Raw genomic sequence first — 15,144 nt, forward strand, 5'->3', positions numbered from 1 at the left:
TGAATTTATTTCCGGGTTGTGAGCGCCACCTGGCGGTAGTGATTGTGTGGCAGTTTTTCGGAAATATTCGATTTATTCATCGTTTAACAAGGAGAAAATGACTTTAAACCTCGGAAAATCGCCTCGCTTTTCTTATTGTAAGAAAATTTGGATGAAATTGAAACCAATTCGAATAAAAACAACAACAAAAACAGCATTATACTGTATCAATTCAATATCAATGTATATTATATTGTAACTATTTTTAGGCCTACTACCCCGGGACCCGTATTCACCCCCTTGCCCCCAAAACAGTATAGGACACACTCATTTTTTGTGTGAAGAAATCATTTCTCATGAGTATCTACCACCAACCACCCAAAAAAAGAAACAGTGTTCGTGATTCAGTTGTCAATGACAGCTGTTTGTTTTAGCATCTCCGGGCCAGGCGGGTCACTGGTGCAGGCCCTAGGCCTATGTGAAACTGACACAAACTCTTGACCTTTCAGCTCGGGTTCACCCCCAGTACCTAGAGTCTTTGTCAGATTGTCTCAGTATTGAGACTGGATCCTCTCCGGGGGGTTGAGTCTAGGGTCGGTTAGATTGTCTCAGTATTGAGACTGGATCCATTCGGGGGGGTTGAGTCTAGGGTCCGTTAGATTGTCTCAGTATTGAGACTGGATCCTCTCCGGGGGGTTGAGTCTAGGGTCGGTTAGATTGTCTCAGTATTGAGACTGGATCCTCTCCGGGGGTTGAGTCTAGGGTCGGTTAGATTGTCTCAGTATTGAGACTGGATCCTCTCCGGGGGTTGAGTCTAGGGTCGGTTAGATTGTCTCAGTATTGAGACTGGATCCTCTCCGGGGGTTGAGTCTAGGGTCCGTTAGATTGTCTCAGTATTGAGACTGGATCCTCTCGGGGGGATTGAGTCTAGGGTCCGTTAGATTGTCTCAGTATTGAGACTGGATCCTCTCGGGGGGGTTGAGTCTAGGGTCGGTTAGATTGTCTCAGCAGTGAGACTGGATCCTCTCCGGGGGGTTGAGTCTAGGGTCGGTTAGATTGTCTCAGTATTGAGACTGGATCCTCTCCGGGGGGGTTGAGTCTAGGGTCGGTTAGATTGTCTCAGTATTGAGACTGGATCCTCTCCGGGGGTTGAGTCTAGGGTCCGTTAGATTGTCTCAGTATTGAGACTGGATCCTCTCGGGGGGATTGAGTCTAGGGTCCGTTAGATTGTCTCAGTATTGAGACTGGATCCTCTCCGGGGGTTGAGTCTAGGGTCGGTTAGATTGTCTCAGTATTGAGACTGGATCCTCTTTGGGGGTTGAGTCTAGGGTCGGTTAGATTGTCTCAGTATTGAGACTGGATCCTCTCCGGGGGTTGAGTCTAGGGTCGGTTAGATTGTCTCAGTATTGAGACTGGATCCTCTCGGGGGGGTTGAGTCTAGGGTCCGTTAGATTGTCTCAGTATTGAGACTGGATCCTCTCGGGGGGATTGAGTCTAGGGTCCGTTAGATTGTCTCAGTATTGAGACTGGATCCTCTCCGGGGGTTGAGTCTAGGGTCGGTTAGATTGTCTCAGTATTGAGACTGGATCCTCTCCGGGGGGTTGAGTCTAGGGTCGGTTAGATTGTCTCAGTATTGAGACTGGATCCTCTCCGGGGGGTTGAGTCTAGGGTCGGTTAGATTGTCTCAGTATTGAGACTGGATCCTCTCCGGGGGGTTGAGTCTAGTGTCGGTTAGATTGTCACAGTATTGAGACTGGATCCTCTCCGGGGGTTGAGTCTAGGGTCGGTTAGATTGTCTCAGTATTGAGACTGGATCCTCTCCGGGGGTTGAGTCTAGGGTCGGTTAGATTGTCGCAGTATTGAGACTGGATCCTCTCCGGGGGGTTGAGTCTAGGGTCCGTTAGATTGTCTCAGTATTGAGACTGGATCCCCTCCGGGGGGGTTGAGTCTAGGGTCGGTTAGATTGTCTCAGTATTGAGACTGGATCCCCTCCGGGGGGTTGAGTCTAGGGTCGGTTAGATTGTCGCAGTATTGAGACTGGATCCTCTCCGGGGGTTGAGTCTAGGGTCGGTTAGATTGTCTCAGTATTGAGACTGGATCCTCTCCGGGGGTTGAGTCTAGGGTCGGTTAGATTGTCTCAGTATTGAGACTGGATCCTCTCCGGGGGTTGAGTCTAGGGTCCGTTAGATTGTCTCAGTATTGAGACTGGATCCTCTCGGGGGGATTGAGTCTAGGGTCCGTTAGATTGTCTCAGTATTGAGACTGGATCCTCTCCGGGGGTTGAGTCTAGGGTCGGTTAGATTGTCTCAGTATTGAGACTGGATCCTCTTTGGGGGTTGAGTCTAGGGTCGGTTAGATTGTCTCAGTATTGAGACTGGATCCTCTCCGGGGGTTGAGTCTAGGGTCGGTTAGATTGTCTCAGTATTGAGACTGGATCCTCTCCGGAGGGTTGAGTCTAGGGTCGGTTAGATTGTCGCAGTATTGAGACTGGATCCTCTCCGGGGGGTTGAGTCTAGGGTCGGTTAGATTGTCGCAGTATTGAGACTGGATCCTCTCCGGGGGGTTGAGTCTAGGGTCGGTTAGATTGTCGCAGTATTGAGACTGGATCCTCTCTACGAGGTATCTATGATTTAGAGTTAATTGGATGAAATTATATTTTAGTAGCATAAGGCATCTAAACTTCGAACTATAACACCTGGGGCTGTTACTCATCTGTTTATTGATTAATGTCTCGTCTATTTGATATAATTATAAACCGGGTCTAACTAATAACTGGGCTTAATTCACTTAATGTTATAAATAATGGAGACATTTATAGATTTCAGATTATGACTGATATTCAATAGTTTATTCACAGATGTTTGTAATGGCAGCAGTGGGGTAGTACAGCTGTTAGCCTGTACAGAGGGGACGTGGAGGAGAACAGCATTCTTCATGCATCGCTAAGCCCAACAATTTTTAGGGTAAATTACCGAGAAAATGTCATTCTGACATTTCCAGAATGTTACGAAATTCCATTTTCAGAAGTTTTGTTTTTGACCTAGAAATTTTGTCAAAATTGTACCGTTGTTTAATATATAGAAAGTGACATTTTTAGATTATTTTCTGGTTTTGAAATCTGACATTCTATTGTTGTGTTTCCTATTTCTATTTTCCACTGCTGCAGCTGTTACTGTAGATATTTTTCAGGAGTCCTATATTTAACGCGCCACAGATTTTTTATTCACTGTTAATCGCATTCGACCCAGTTGTTACAAATATCAACGGGTTACTTTACATCATCATAAATTCAAATTTTGTTAAATTAATTGATTTGAATGGTTGAACAGTTGTTGGCAGTAACCAGCAGTAACCAGCAGCACGTAGCTGGCCGGTCGCGGGGTTTGTCTGGTAATCTAACACATGTTACCAGACAATATATCGTGTGATATTAGTGAGATCGAGATTATTAAAATATCGATGAACGCAGGTTTTACATAAGAGTTCACTTGATTGCGGTAAATGCATCGCTCCAGTAACACTGTCAATAGTTACACGGTTAACTCTCATCCAGTTGCTTGCTTCGTTGAGAGGTTCAGTTTGAAATTAGTTCATTTACATCGTTTTAACGTTTGAGACAAATTATAATCTTCAACTGGATTCCGTATCTCAGTTGTTTGAGTTGTATTTGACTGGAGTCGATTTGACCTCTCACAACTGGATAGTACGGAATCGAGTTCTTGGTTAATATTTGACTGTAGGTTAAACAAATAGAAAATGATATAATTTTCACTGTTGTATCAAACTTAACCGACATCTGTGGAGTTGAATCGAGAGCGTTGAAACATTGACTCGTTTATTTCAGGATGAACTAAAATTATTAATCAATATTTCGCAGACACGCGGGTTGGACAGTTCGTATTTATGTGTTACTGTGTTTAGACTAAATCAGTTATTCAGCTGCAGTTCAGCGCAAACAACGCTAACACCAAACCTTGAGAATTCGTTTATTCTATTTTGTGGATTTATTGTCAATCATGATGGGTAAGAGAAGCGTTTTCACATGAAATATGGTTTGAAACGTGGTAGTCAGTGTATTATAGATAATGTGTTTTGAAAATCTGGGCGCAATTGGGGGGAGGGGGAGAGAAGTGGAGTATTGACCCAAATTCATAAATGATTGTCTTAGATAGTTGCGCTTGCAATTTAAAATTCATTCTCTAACATAGAATTAGAGGAAACATAATTTTAAACTATTCTTTTCAGCTTTACATTCGTTATCTTGATTACGCCGGTTCTGGATCCAGTTCTGCAGTTTTCTGATTTCAGGCTACTCTTTAAGTAAAGACACTGAAATGAATTATGTCAATTTCAAAAGATAAATTTATCGATGAACTGTAAATCTGGGTCCTGAATTCTGTGTTACTGGTGATGAAGTTATCTCAGTCTATTCTATTATCTGATAGATTATTAATGGTTTATTAAAGACCAGTCTCTGTATATATATATATAAGTACTACAGCAATATGTGATTTATAAAACAGATGGTGTCTGTTATAGTCATAATGATGATGATGATGATGAAATTTACACGTGTTGAAGATTTTGTCGTAACCCGCGGTGAAAATAAACACCCACGAAAATATCCTATTAACGAATATTACAAATTTCTATTTGAATTTTTAGAATTATTTGAAAGATTATTAACCGGTGTAATATGTAAGTGCCAGGGCTCTGTCTGTACCGTATTTTGTGGTTGTGGTCATTTTCATTTTTAGCTTTATGAGAATTTTTGTCTTCGTGATTTTTTCCTATCATGAATGAAAATCCCCCGATTAACTCATTCTCTCGGTGGCGCCCTCATTATTCAGACAGTTAAACTAATCTACGTGCGTCCATATATTTGCATGGATTTTCACATGAAGTTTTTCCTGCCCGTGAATTAAATTGTTGTCAAAATTTTCCCAAAAACATTTTTCTGATTTTTATTAATTTTCTATTCGATTTTTCGATTGATACGGAATGAAGCATCGTTTTGAAAATTTAAACCTTTTATCAAAAGTTATTTTTTGGATGCATAATTCGAAACTTATGTTGATTTTATGCGTATATTATAATTCTTTGTATCAAAAAATCAATACAGTAAACCTTGCCCTAATTCACTCTTTCAAACCTGCTTACCTCAAGACACCTCAGATTAATTTTGTCATTTAACATCAGTCCCGGGTTGTCTAATTTTGGGTGAAGTTTACTGTAAAATATTTTCGATTTTTCTGATATATATTTTTTGGCTCTCTATGATGTTAGATAGTTTATGTCACATACAGTTTAACTCGTGTTGTCGTATGATAATTAGTCAAAAGTCATCTCTATTATTTTTGAGTTTCTATTTGTATTTTGCGATCCAATTTACTACAAGTCTAAGTCATTATTTTGATAAGTCATTTACGTAATGATCTTCGTAAGCAATGAGTTTCACTGTATTCTGACATGTTTTATAGGTTATTTCTCTCTCTCTCTCGAACTGCCTCTCTATTCACTGCTGTAACAGTTATTGTTGCAGCTGTTTTTTGAGAATAACAAATTTCAAGGATTTCGAAAAATATCGAATTATTGCCAGCTCTGTAAATATCGATAAATCACTGTGTTTCAGATAACTGTAAGTCTACTGTGGCAAGTGAAGTCGAGTATTTCATCAATAACAACAATGGCTACTACCGTTACCACGAGCAACGATAACAATCGGTCGTCATCATCGATAGCAACCGTACGAAAACGTAGAAAAATGGTTCCTAGTTTAAACGTAGATGGCAGCACCGTCGGTGTTGAGCAGACGGACAAAACAACGTCCGCAAACATCGAAATCGAAACGGATTATAAGAAACTCGAAGACACTGAAAACAACGAAATCACCGCGGATACAACGCCATTGTTGCCGGTTACTAATGACGCTCACTCTGGTAACCATGGTGATAACGATGATGATGATTTTCAAATGAAACTGGCGACGCTTGAAAATGAGAATTCATGGTCGATTTCATTACAAGTTTTTATACCATACGTTATAGCAGGATTCGGTACAGTTGGAGCTGGCATGGTGCTAGATATAGTACAGGTAACTCTCCCCCTCCCTCCCCACCCTCCCCCACCCCTCCCTCCCCCTCCCTCCTGGGTCGGGAGCTGGCATGGTGCTAGATATAGTACAGGTTACTCTCCCCCTCCCTTCCCACCCTCCCCCACCCTTCCCCACCCCTCCCTCCCTCTCCCTCCTCCTGGGTCGGGAGCTGGCATGGTGCTAGATATAGTACAGGTAACTCTCCCCCTCCCCTCCCTCCCCCTCCCCTCCCTCCCCCTGGGTCGGGAGCTGGCATGGTGCTAGATATAGTACAGGTAACTCTCCCCCTCCCCATCCCCTCCCCCTCCCCTCCCTCCTCCTGGGTCGGGAGCTGGCATGGTGCTAGATATAGTACAGGTAACTCTCCCCCTCCCCATCCCCCCTGCCCTCCCTCCCCCTGGGTCAGGAGCTGGCATGGTGCTAGATATAGTACAGGTAACTCTCCCCCTCCCCATCCCCCCTGCCCTCCCTCCCCCTGGGTCGGGAGCTGGCATGGTGCTAGATATAGTACAGGTAACTCTCCCCCTCCCCATCCCCTCCCCCTCCCCTCCCTCCTCCTGGGTCGGGAGCTGGCATGGTGCTAGATATAGTACAGGTAACTCTCCCCCTCCCCATCCCCCCTGCCCTCCCTCCCCCTGGGTCAGGAGCTGGCATGGTGCTAGATATAGTACAGGTAACTCTCCCCCTCCCCTCCCCCTCCCCTCCCTCCTCCTGGGTCGGGAGCTGGCATGGTGCTAGATATAGTACAGGTAACTCTCCCCCTCCCCTCCCCCTCCCCTCCCTCCTCCTGGGTCGGGAGCTGGCATGGTGCTAGATATAGTACAGGTAACTCTCCCCCTTCCCCTCTCCTCCCCTCCCTCCCTCCTCCTGGGTCGGGAGCTGGCATGGTGCTAGATATAGTACAGGTAACTCTCCCCCTCCCCTCCCCCTCCCCTCCCTCCTCCTGGGTCGGGAGCTGGCATGGTGCTAGATATAGTACAGGTAACTCTCCCCCTTCCCCTCTCCTCCCTCCTCCTGGGTCGGGAGCTGGCATGGTGCTAGATATAGTACAGGTAACTCTCCCCTCCCTCCCCCTCCCCTCCCCTCCCTCCTGGGTCGGGAGCTGGCATGGTGCTAGATATAGTACAGGTAACTCTCCCCCTCCCCTACCCCATTATGTCTTACCTTTAGTTTATCATAAACGACAAATGAATTTTTAATTGATCCCAAATTCATTGTGTTCACAGAATTCAATCACATTCTCAATCAGTCAATGATTTAAATATGAAATAAATGCGGTGATGTGTTTCTGCTGATCATCACTGGGAGTCATTGAGTCCCAGTGAGTCTCTTTGTCAGTCTAATAGTCATAGAGTCATATATATAGAGTACTGTGTAGTTATTCCCAGTAGTGACATACGGCAGGTGTATCAGACATTTTTAGACAAATAAAAAATAATAAATGTACCATACATTCACCTAGAACTCTTAATGTACGCGTGGATATGAATGTGATATTGAAGCAACTGAACAAAGATAATATCAGTGGAAATATTTATTTTAGTATTTTCGAAATTGGTTATAATTTTAATAATTCAACTCTGTTTTGTGGCGGTGAATCATTGATACAGTTTGCAGCAGTTAGTTACAGATGGTGTTCAGGATTTACATTTTAAAACCTAAAACCTCGCGAACTGAATATTATTGAATATTATTTGTGTCAGCTCTTGGTATGTTCCGGTTAGGGTTTAAACCACGTGGGATTTATCTACGTTTCAATCCTGTTCACTCGTTGCTGAAACCGTTTCGAATTTGGCAGTTGTTACGAGTTTTTGAATATTTACGGTTTGATGAGAATAATGTTTGGACAGTCGGAGTTCAAGTTTTTGTACCGTTTGTTTTGGCCGGTTTAGGAACAGTCAGCGCTGGTATCATTCTAGATATAGTACAGGTAGTTACATTATAGTTACAATGTTAGGAATACCGGGAGCCGGTTCCGCAGTTAACTTTTAAAGTTGTGAAATTGATAAATAACTAAATTAATTCTGATTTAAACATGAACTGCATGAAACACTAAACCCTGTTTCACAGTTAGTTTCAATAAATTGAAAATGAATTCAAACTTAATCAGATTTAACCTGGAACTGTGGAAGTTGATTCTGGTATCTCAAACATATATCATGAGGATATTTACCCCAGTTTATGGATCCAGGAAGGTTTAGACTGTAAAAACTCTGACTTGAGAATGTGATGTGATATGTGTTTGATGGTATCATAAATATAGTCAGAAGTAGTCTTTGAGTTAAACAGTTTCTTTCTGAGTTTGTTCACATGTAACTGTCAATGATTCTATAACAAATGCATGTTTTGTTTATTTTCAGCATTGGGAAGTATTTGATGTAATTTCTGAGATTTTTATATTAGTACCAGCCTTACTCGGTCTGAAAGGAAACCTAGAAATGACTTTAGCTTCGAGATTATCGACACAGGTAAAATATATGAAATATCACCTCAATATTTCATTGCTGTTCCAGATATTTCTCTAATTGCTTGTGGTATTTTTAGGCGAATTTAGGGAAAATGGACTCGCCTAAAGAGAAATGGTTGATGATTGGTGGAAATATGGCTTTAATACAAGTAAGTGAATTCATTTAAAAGAACACCAGGACTCGTTTCAGTAAGGAGTCAGTTCAAGAAAAACTCACTTCAGTAAGGAGTCAGTTCAGTAAGGAGTCAGTTCAGGAAAGACTCACTTCAGTAAGGAGTCAGTTCAGGAATGACTCAGTTCAGTAAGGAGTCATTTCAGTAAGGAGTCAGTTCAGGAAAGACTCAGTTCAGTAGGGAGTCAGTTCAGTAAGGAGTCAGGTCAGTAAGGAGTCAGGTCAGTAAGGAGTCAGTTCAGTAAGGACTCACTTCAGTAAGGACTCACTTCAGTAAGGAGTCAGTTCAGGAAAGACTCAGTTCAGTAGGGAGTCAGTTCAGTAAGGAGTCAGGTCAGTAAGGAGTCACTTCAGTAAGGAGTCAGTTCAGTAAGGACTCACTTCAGTAAGGACTCACTTCAGTCAGGAGTCAGTTCAGGACTCTTAGAGTGAAAATTAGTTCATTTCAATGTTGAAACTCCCTGAGTCAACTACTTAACAAGACCCTCTGCTCTATTTCAAGTTTCTAAAGTAGTTGAATTTATTATATTTTCAGGCTCAGGCTATAGTTGTGGGGTTTCTAGCGTCAATGGCTGCTATGATATTCGGTTGGATTCCTAAAGGAAAGTTCGATATTGATCACGGTTTATTATTGTGCTGTAGTAGCATCGTAACTGCATCAATAGCAAGTCTTATCTTGGGTAAATATGATTCTCTGGCCGGTCAGCGGATACTGTGGATCAGTTCCACTTCAGACTGATTGAGTTCAGTTCCACAGCGGACTTACAGTCGACTCATTGTGTTTGTTTTTATATATTTCAGGTGCTATAATGATTTTAGTTGTATTAGGATCTCGTCAATGTAAGATCAACCCTGATAATGTAGCTACTCCGATAGCCGCCAGTCTCGGAGACGTTACAACATTGAGTCTCCTCGCTGCTATATCTGGTGTACTTTATCACGCAATAGGTACATGAGTTTTAAATTCCAATCTCCAGCACCAAACCACCAAACTTCTGCCGTTTAGACATCTTAGGGTTTGGAAGTGAGCTGATTAAGCGTCTCAGGTGAAGCACTGAACACATGTGAAGTGTGGACAATCAGTTTTTGAAAGTGCGCTGATAAAATGTCTAATATCTGGTGTTTGTAGTTCATTTTCAATTAAAAATGTCTCAGGTGAAGCACTGAACACATGTGAAGTGTGGACGATCAGTTTTTGAAAGTATGCTGATAAAATGTCTAATATCTGGTGTTTGTAGTTCATTTTCAATTAGAAATGTCTCAGTTGAAGCACTGAACACATGTGAAGTGTGGACGATCAGTTTTTGATAGTGTGCTGATAAAATGTCTAATATCTGGTGTTTGTAGTTCATTTTCAATTAAAAATGTCTCAGGTGAAGCACTGAACACATGTGAAGTTTGGACGATCAGTTTTTGATAGTGTGCTGATAAAATGTCTAATATCTGGTGTTTGTAGTTCATTTTCAATTAGATGAAACACTGAACACATGTGAAGTGTGGACTATAGCACTGTTTGATATCATTGTATGTAATTATAAGTAAACAGGTCTGGTTGTATAATTTCAGGTAAACAGGTCTGGTTGTATAATTTCAGGTAAACAGGTCTGGCTGTCTCCCGTGATTATAGTATTTTTTCTTGCTTTGATTCCTGTATTTTGTGTAATATCTGCTAAGAATCGTTACACCAGTGAGGTGATTTATACGGGCTGGACGCCGGTCATCTCAGCTATGGTAATCAGCAGGTAAGCATTATTCATCTCAAATCTCTGAAATACCTCCAGTACTACACGTGCAGGATGAAGTCAATTACTGATCAGGAAAAAAGTATTTTTATAAATTCACTGAATCTCTCTCTTGTTTTCATACATTTACAGCATTGGAGGGTTAATTTTAGATTTCACCGTTGAGAACTTTCACGGCATAGCCGTTTTCCAACCAGTTATAAATGGTAAGTTGTATGTTGTGAGTTGTATGTGGTGAGTTGTGAGTTGTATGTTGTGAGTTGATGAACAATTTCATTTTACTGTAAACTCAGACTCAGTAATTTTCAACAACTCAAACAAAAACTGATTTCCTTTTATCTCATATATCACTTGTTCTGGATTCAGTTTGTCAGCTGTATTTATGATACTGTTATATATTATGTTTGATTGTAGGAGTTGGCGGTAATTTAGTCGCTGTTCAAGCAAGTCGTTTATCCACATATTTACATCAGATCAGTAAACCCGGTATATTACCTGATCATATACCGCGTGGTTGTCCTAATCCATTCAAAGTTTACTGCCATTCTGGTGAGTTACTACCACTACATCTATATTCACTGTGGCCCATTCTCTTCCATTCCCTGCTACATAGTCAGTCCATTCACTGTCACCCATTCTCTTCCATTCCCTGCTACATAGTCAGTCCATTCACTGTCACCCATTCTCTTCCATTCCCTGCTACATAGTCAGTCCATTCACTGTCACCCATTCTCTTCCATTCCCTGCTACATAGTCAGTCCATTCACTGTCACCCATTCTCTTCCATTCCCTGCTCCATAGTCAGTCCATTCACTGTGGCCCATTCTCTTCCATTCCCTGCTACATAGTCAGTCCATTCACTGTCACCCATTCTCTTCCATTCCCTGCTACATAGTCAGTCCATTCACTGTCACCCATTCTCTTCCATTCCCTGCTACATAGTCAGTCCATTCACTGTCACCCATTCTCTTCCATTCCCTGCTACATAGTCAGTCCATTCACTGTCACCCATTCTCTTCCATTCCCTGCTACATAGTCAGTCCATTCACTGTCACCCATTCTCTTCCATTCCCTGCTCCATAGTCAGTCCATTCACTGTGGCCCATTCTCTTCCATTCCCTGCTCCATAGTCAGTCCATTCACTGTCACCCATTCTCTTCCATTCCCTGCTACATAGTCAGTCCATTCACTGTCACCCATTCTCTTCCATTCCCTGCTACATAGTCAGTCCATTCACTGTCACCCATTCTCTTCCATTCCCTGCTACATAGTCAGTCCATTCACTGTCACCCATTCTCTTCCATTCCCTGCTACATAGTCAGTCCATTCACTGTCACCCATTCTCTTCCATTCCCTGCTCCATAGTCAGTCCATTCACTGTCACCCATTCTCTTCCATTCCCTGCTACATAGTCAGTCCATTCACTGTCACCCATTCTCTTCCATTCCCTGCTACATAGTCAGTCCATTCACTGTCACCCATTCTCTTCCATTCCCTGCTACATAGTCAGTCCATTCACTGTCACCCATTCTCTTCCATTCCCTGCTCCATAGTCAGTCCATTCACTGTCACCCATTCTCTTCCATTCCCTGCTACATAGTCAGTCCATTCACTGTCACCCATTCTCTTCCATTCCCTGCTACATAGTCAGTCCATTCACTGTCACCCATTCTCTTCCATTCCTGCTACATAGTCAGTCCATTCACTGTCACCCATTCTCTTCCATTCCCTGCTACATAGTCAGTCCATTCACTGTCACCCATTCTCTTCCTTTCCCTGCAATCGCTTGATTCTTAAGATAATGATACAAAAGAGCATCTGTGGTAAGCATTGTCTAAATAAGCTCTACACAAGTTGTCGACATTTCCAGCCTCCCATTCCTTCCAGCCTCCCATTCCTGCCTCCCATTCCTGGTACTGTATAAGAACTATCTTTTCTTTGAAAATAAATTCAAATTTCTTCAATCTCGATATGAGTATTAACAATTCTGAATCGAGTTCCGCAGTTTTTGATTGAAGTTGAGCTCTAAGAGTTCTAACAAATTTCCGGTCAAATCTCAGTACTGTGGAACTCTGGTAGAACTGCAGTGAAACTGTTGTGGAACTGTAGTGGAACTGTTGTGGAACTGCGGTGGAACTGTTGTGGAACTGTATATTGAGTTGTATGATTGTATTCTAGGAATCCACGCTCGAACAGCACGTGTTTTATTAATGATGGTTATTCCCGGTCATCTGATATTCATGTATACGATCTCCTATATGAAAGCTGGTCATACATCTATTACACTGATGTTTGCTGCTGTTTATTTAACTGCAGCTCTCCTACAGGTACTTATTATTTATCATTTGCCTTCCCTTGACCGGTGCAAACGGCCTTTATACGGTCTAACCTTGTTACTACTACAAACTTCATTGGATCAGAAAGTCTATTCGTTATAACCGATAGTTTGTTGTATCCAGTATGGAATCAATCAGATTGTCTTATATGGAAAAATTTAACTCAAAATCAGTCAATTATTGATACTCACAACTGAGAAACTATTGTCCCAGTTCCTCGAGACCCAGTTGTGCATTTCTTGGTTAAATCTGAGTTGAATTAGTTGATTGTTCATCTTGTTTAATAACTCCCTAAGAGTCGAATTGAACTGCAAACTCGGGGCAGGGCCCAGTTTATTCAACGTTTAAACTACATCCTAATAGTCATCTTAAAGACTTATGAGATATATATTCACTTTGTCACTAGGATACTACTGTCATAAAGTACGTCAAAAAAGATGATTATGAATCTAAAAGCCTTGTTTATTTAAACTGAATGAATTGTATTGTTTTGAATAGTATTGATTTGTATTGCAGGTGTTCTTGCTGTTATTTATAGCTAATTGGATGGTTCACTGGATGTGGAATCAAGGCGACGATCCTGATAATTTCGCTATTCCGTATCTAACGGCGATCGGAGATTTACTCGGTACAGCGTTTTTAGCCGTCGCGTTCCAGATACTTTATCTCGTCGGCGATAAAGATTCCGATGTCGGCGATTAACGAACGTTTCGTTAATTAGTTGGACATGATTTTAATTAGTCGTTACTTATTGATGTACGCTGATGAAATGTATCTCAATAATGCATATCCCTCCCATTCCGTAGTCGCGCAATTAGAATTTGAATTTAGGGTTGAATATGATTTAAAAATCAGTTCTGACCGAAGAATAGAATTTCATAACTTTTTGTGCGTAATAATCAATACAGTAGACTCTACCTTACTCGGCAGACTGGTCAAACTCGGGGTAAAGGATAAGGGTTTTGGTTACTACGAAACTCGGTGAGATATTTACAGCAGTCTCAACGCTACAGAGTTCTTTAATTCTAAACACTGTGCAATACTTAGAGCAGTCCCAAAGCCACCAAGTAAGATTTAGTTTACAGTATGTATAAATCTATTTTCATAAGAAAGAATTTATTGTCTATTTTCTAATTTGTACTTATTTGCTCAAAACAAACTTAAAGTACGAAATGAACAACATGATATAAAACATGACTCATCTGTGCAACTGCAGATAAAGTTTTAAGTGCTGCTAAAACTTCATGAAGCTCAAAATTGTGTGAAAAACTATTTCAGAAAATGATGGATCAATCCTAAATCTTCATACAGATTAAAGATTAGTGTCCTTCTTATTGGTGCTTGTTTAACAAACCTGTATCATTCTTACCTCGAAGATAAGCTATTCAAATGTATATAAATTATCATCACTTGTTCTATGCAGTTTTACTGATAAATGTTTTTATCCCAAGGGCTGAAATATTTGAAGTTGTAATGTGATATGTTGCTGGTGTCTGCTGATTAGATTAATTATATAAATGTATTTATAGCAATAAGTCTTGAACTGAATTCATTACAGGAACCAGTTTCCAATTGAGTTGCACAGTCTTGACTGAAACTGAAAGTGGTCTGAAGTCTTATTGCTGGTCTTTAATTGTTAAGATTGTAATAGTTGTAGGATCTCAATCCCACTGTAATGTTCATACTGTTTGTTGACATGTTGTGACTATGATGTAAGGGCAATCTGTATTGGTCAGTCACAGTCCTAGTTTCTGATTGGTCTACATGAAGTGGTCTGCTAACCCTAGGGTTACCGTGATTGGCTAACCCTAGGTATCCACAGTGACCTAGTAGTCTGCTAGGGTTAATGTGATTGGCTAGCGCTAGTTGGTGGTCATTGATTGGTCAGTGGTATTTGATAGCCTCACAGTAGGGATAAGGGGTCAGCTCATATACTCACACAGTTGCCCCCATTTGACATACAGACCCAAACAGTCAATTCAAAATGAACTTATTTTAACTCTGTCATAAATAAATACAGACTTGGCTCCAGTAAGTGTGAATTTAAGTGAGAATGAAATTATGTATTTCAGCTGGGTATCAGTTTGACTGACTTTAAGTATAAATGTGCTGAGTATGTGGAGGTGTTATAACTGAGGCTGGGATGTTTGTGTTTAGAATTATTCAAATTTTAGTAGATTTAATTAATATGTTGATAAAATGTACAAATAAAATCACTGCTTATACTGTACACTATTGGTTTTAAATAAATAAAAGATTATATCTTGTTGGTAATTTAAAGTTTTGTTTGTTTGTTTTTTTGTATGAAAAAGTTTTCTCAGAATGTGTTCATGTTTTGGTTTTTCATCATTCAC

General features: G+C 41.0%; 1 protein-coding gene across 2 annotated transcripts; it reads left to right on the forward strand.

Moving 5' to 3' along the window:
• The first annotated feature begins 19 nt into the window (after positions 1–19).
• LOC141902615 (solute carrier family 41 member 1-like) lies at positions 20–15,057 on the forward strand. 2 transcript variants are annotated; one of them, XM_074790439.1, is made up of 12 exons: positions 20–137; positions 4,645–4,677; positions 5,612–6,073; positions 8,434–8,541; positions 8,618–8,689; positions 9,248–9,392; positions 9,514–9,660; positions 10,307–10,454; positions 10,587–10,660; positions 10,869–11,003; positions 12,633–12,781; positions 13,307–15,057. In XM_074790439.1, exons 3-12 carry the CDS (start codon positions 5,666–5,668, stop codon positions 13,490–13,492), a joined length of 1,572 nt encoding a protein of 523 aa, XP_074646540.1. In that variant the 5' UTR covers positions 20–137; positions 4,645–4,677; positions 5,612–5,665; the 3' UTR covers positions 13,493–15,057. The 2 variants fall into 2 exon arrangements, with proteins under 2 accessions (XP_074646540.1, XP_074646539.1); XM_074790438.1 differs by lacking the exon at positions 4,645–4,677.
• Positions 15,058–15,144: the final 87 nt, after the last annotated feature.

Source organism: Tubulanus polymorphus, chromosome 3 (assembly GCF_964204645.1).
Source record: "Tubulanus polymorphus chromosome 3, tnTubPoly1.2, whole genome shotgun sequence".
NCBI lineage: Eukaryota > Metazoa > Nemertea > Palaeonemertea > Tubulaniformes > Tubulanidae > Tubulanus > Tubulanus polymorphus.

Coding starts and splice junctions, on each gene's coding strand:
- LOC141902615 (XM_074790439.1), top strand. CDS start 5,666: ATGGCTACTACCGTTACCACGAGCAACGATAACAATCGGTCGTCATCA. Junction 10,661..10,868: donor TTTCCAACCAGTTATAAATG/GTAAGTTGTATG, acceptor GTTTGATTGTAG/GAGTTGGCGGTAATTTAGTC. Junction 11,004..12,632: donor CAAAGTTTACTGCCATTCTG/GTGAGTTACTAC, acceptor ATTGTATTCTAG/GAATCCACGCTCGAACAGCA.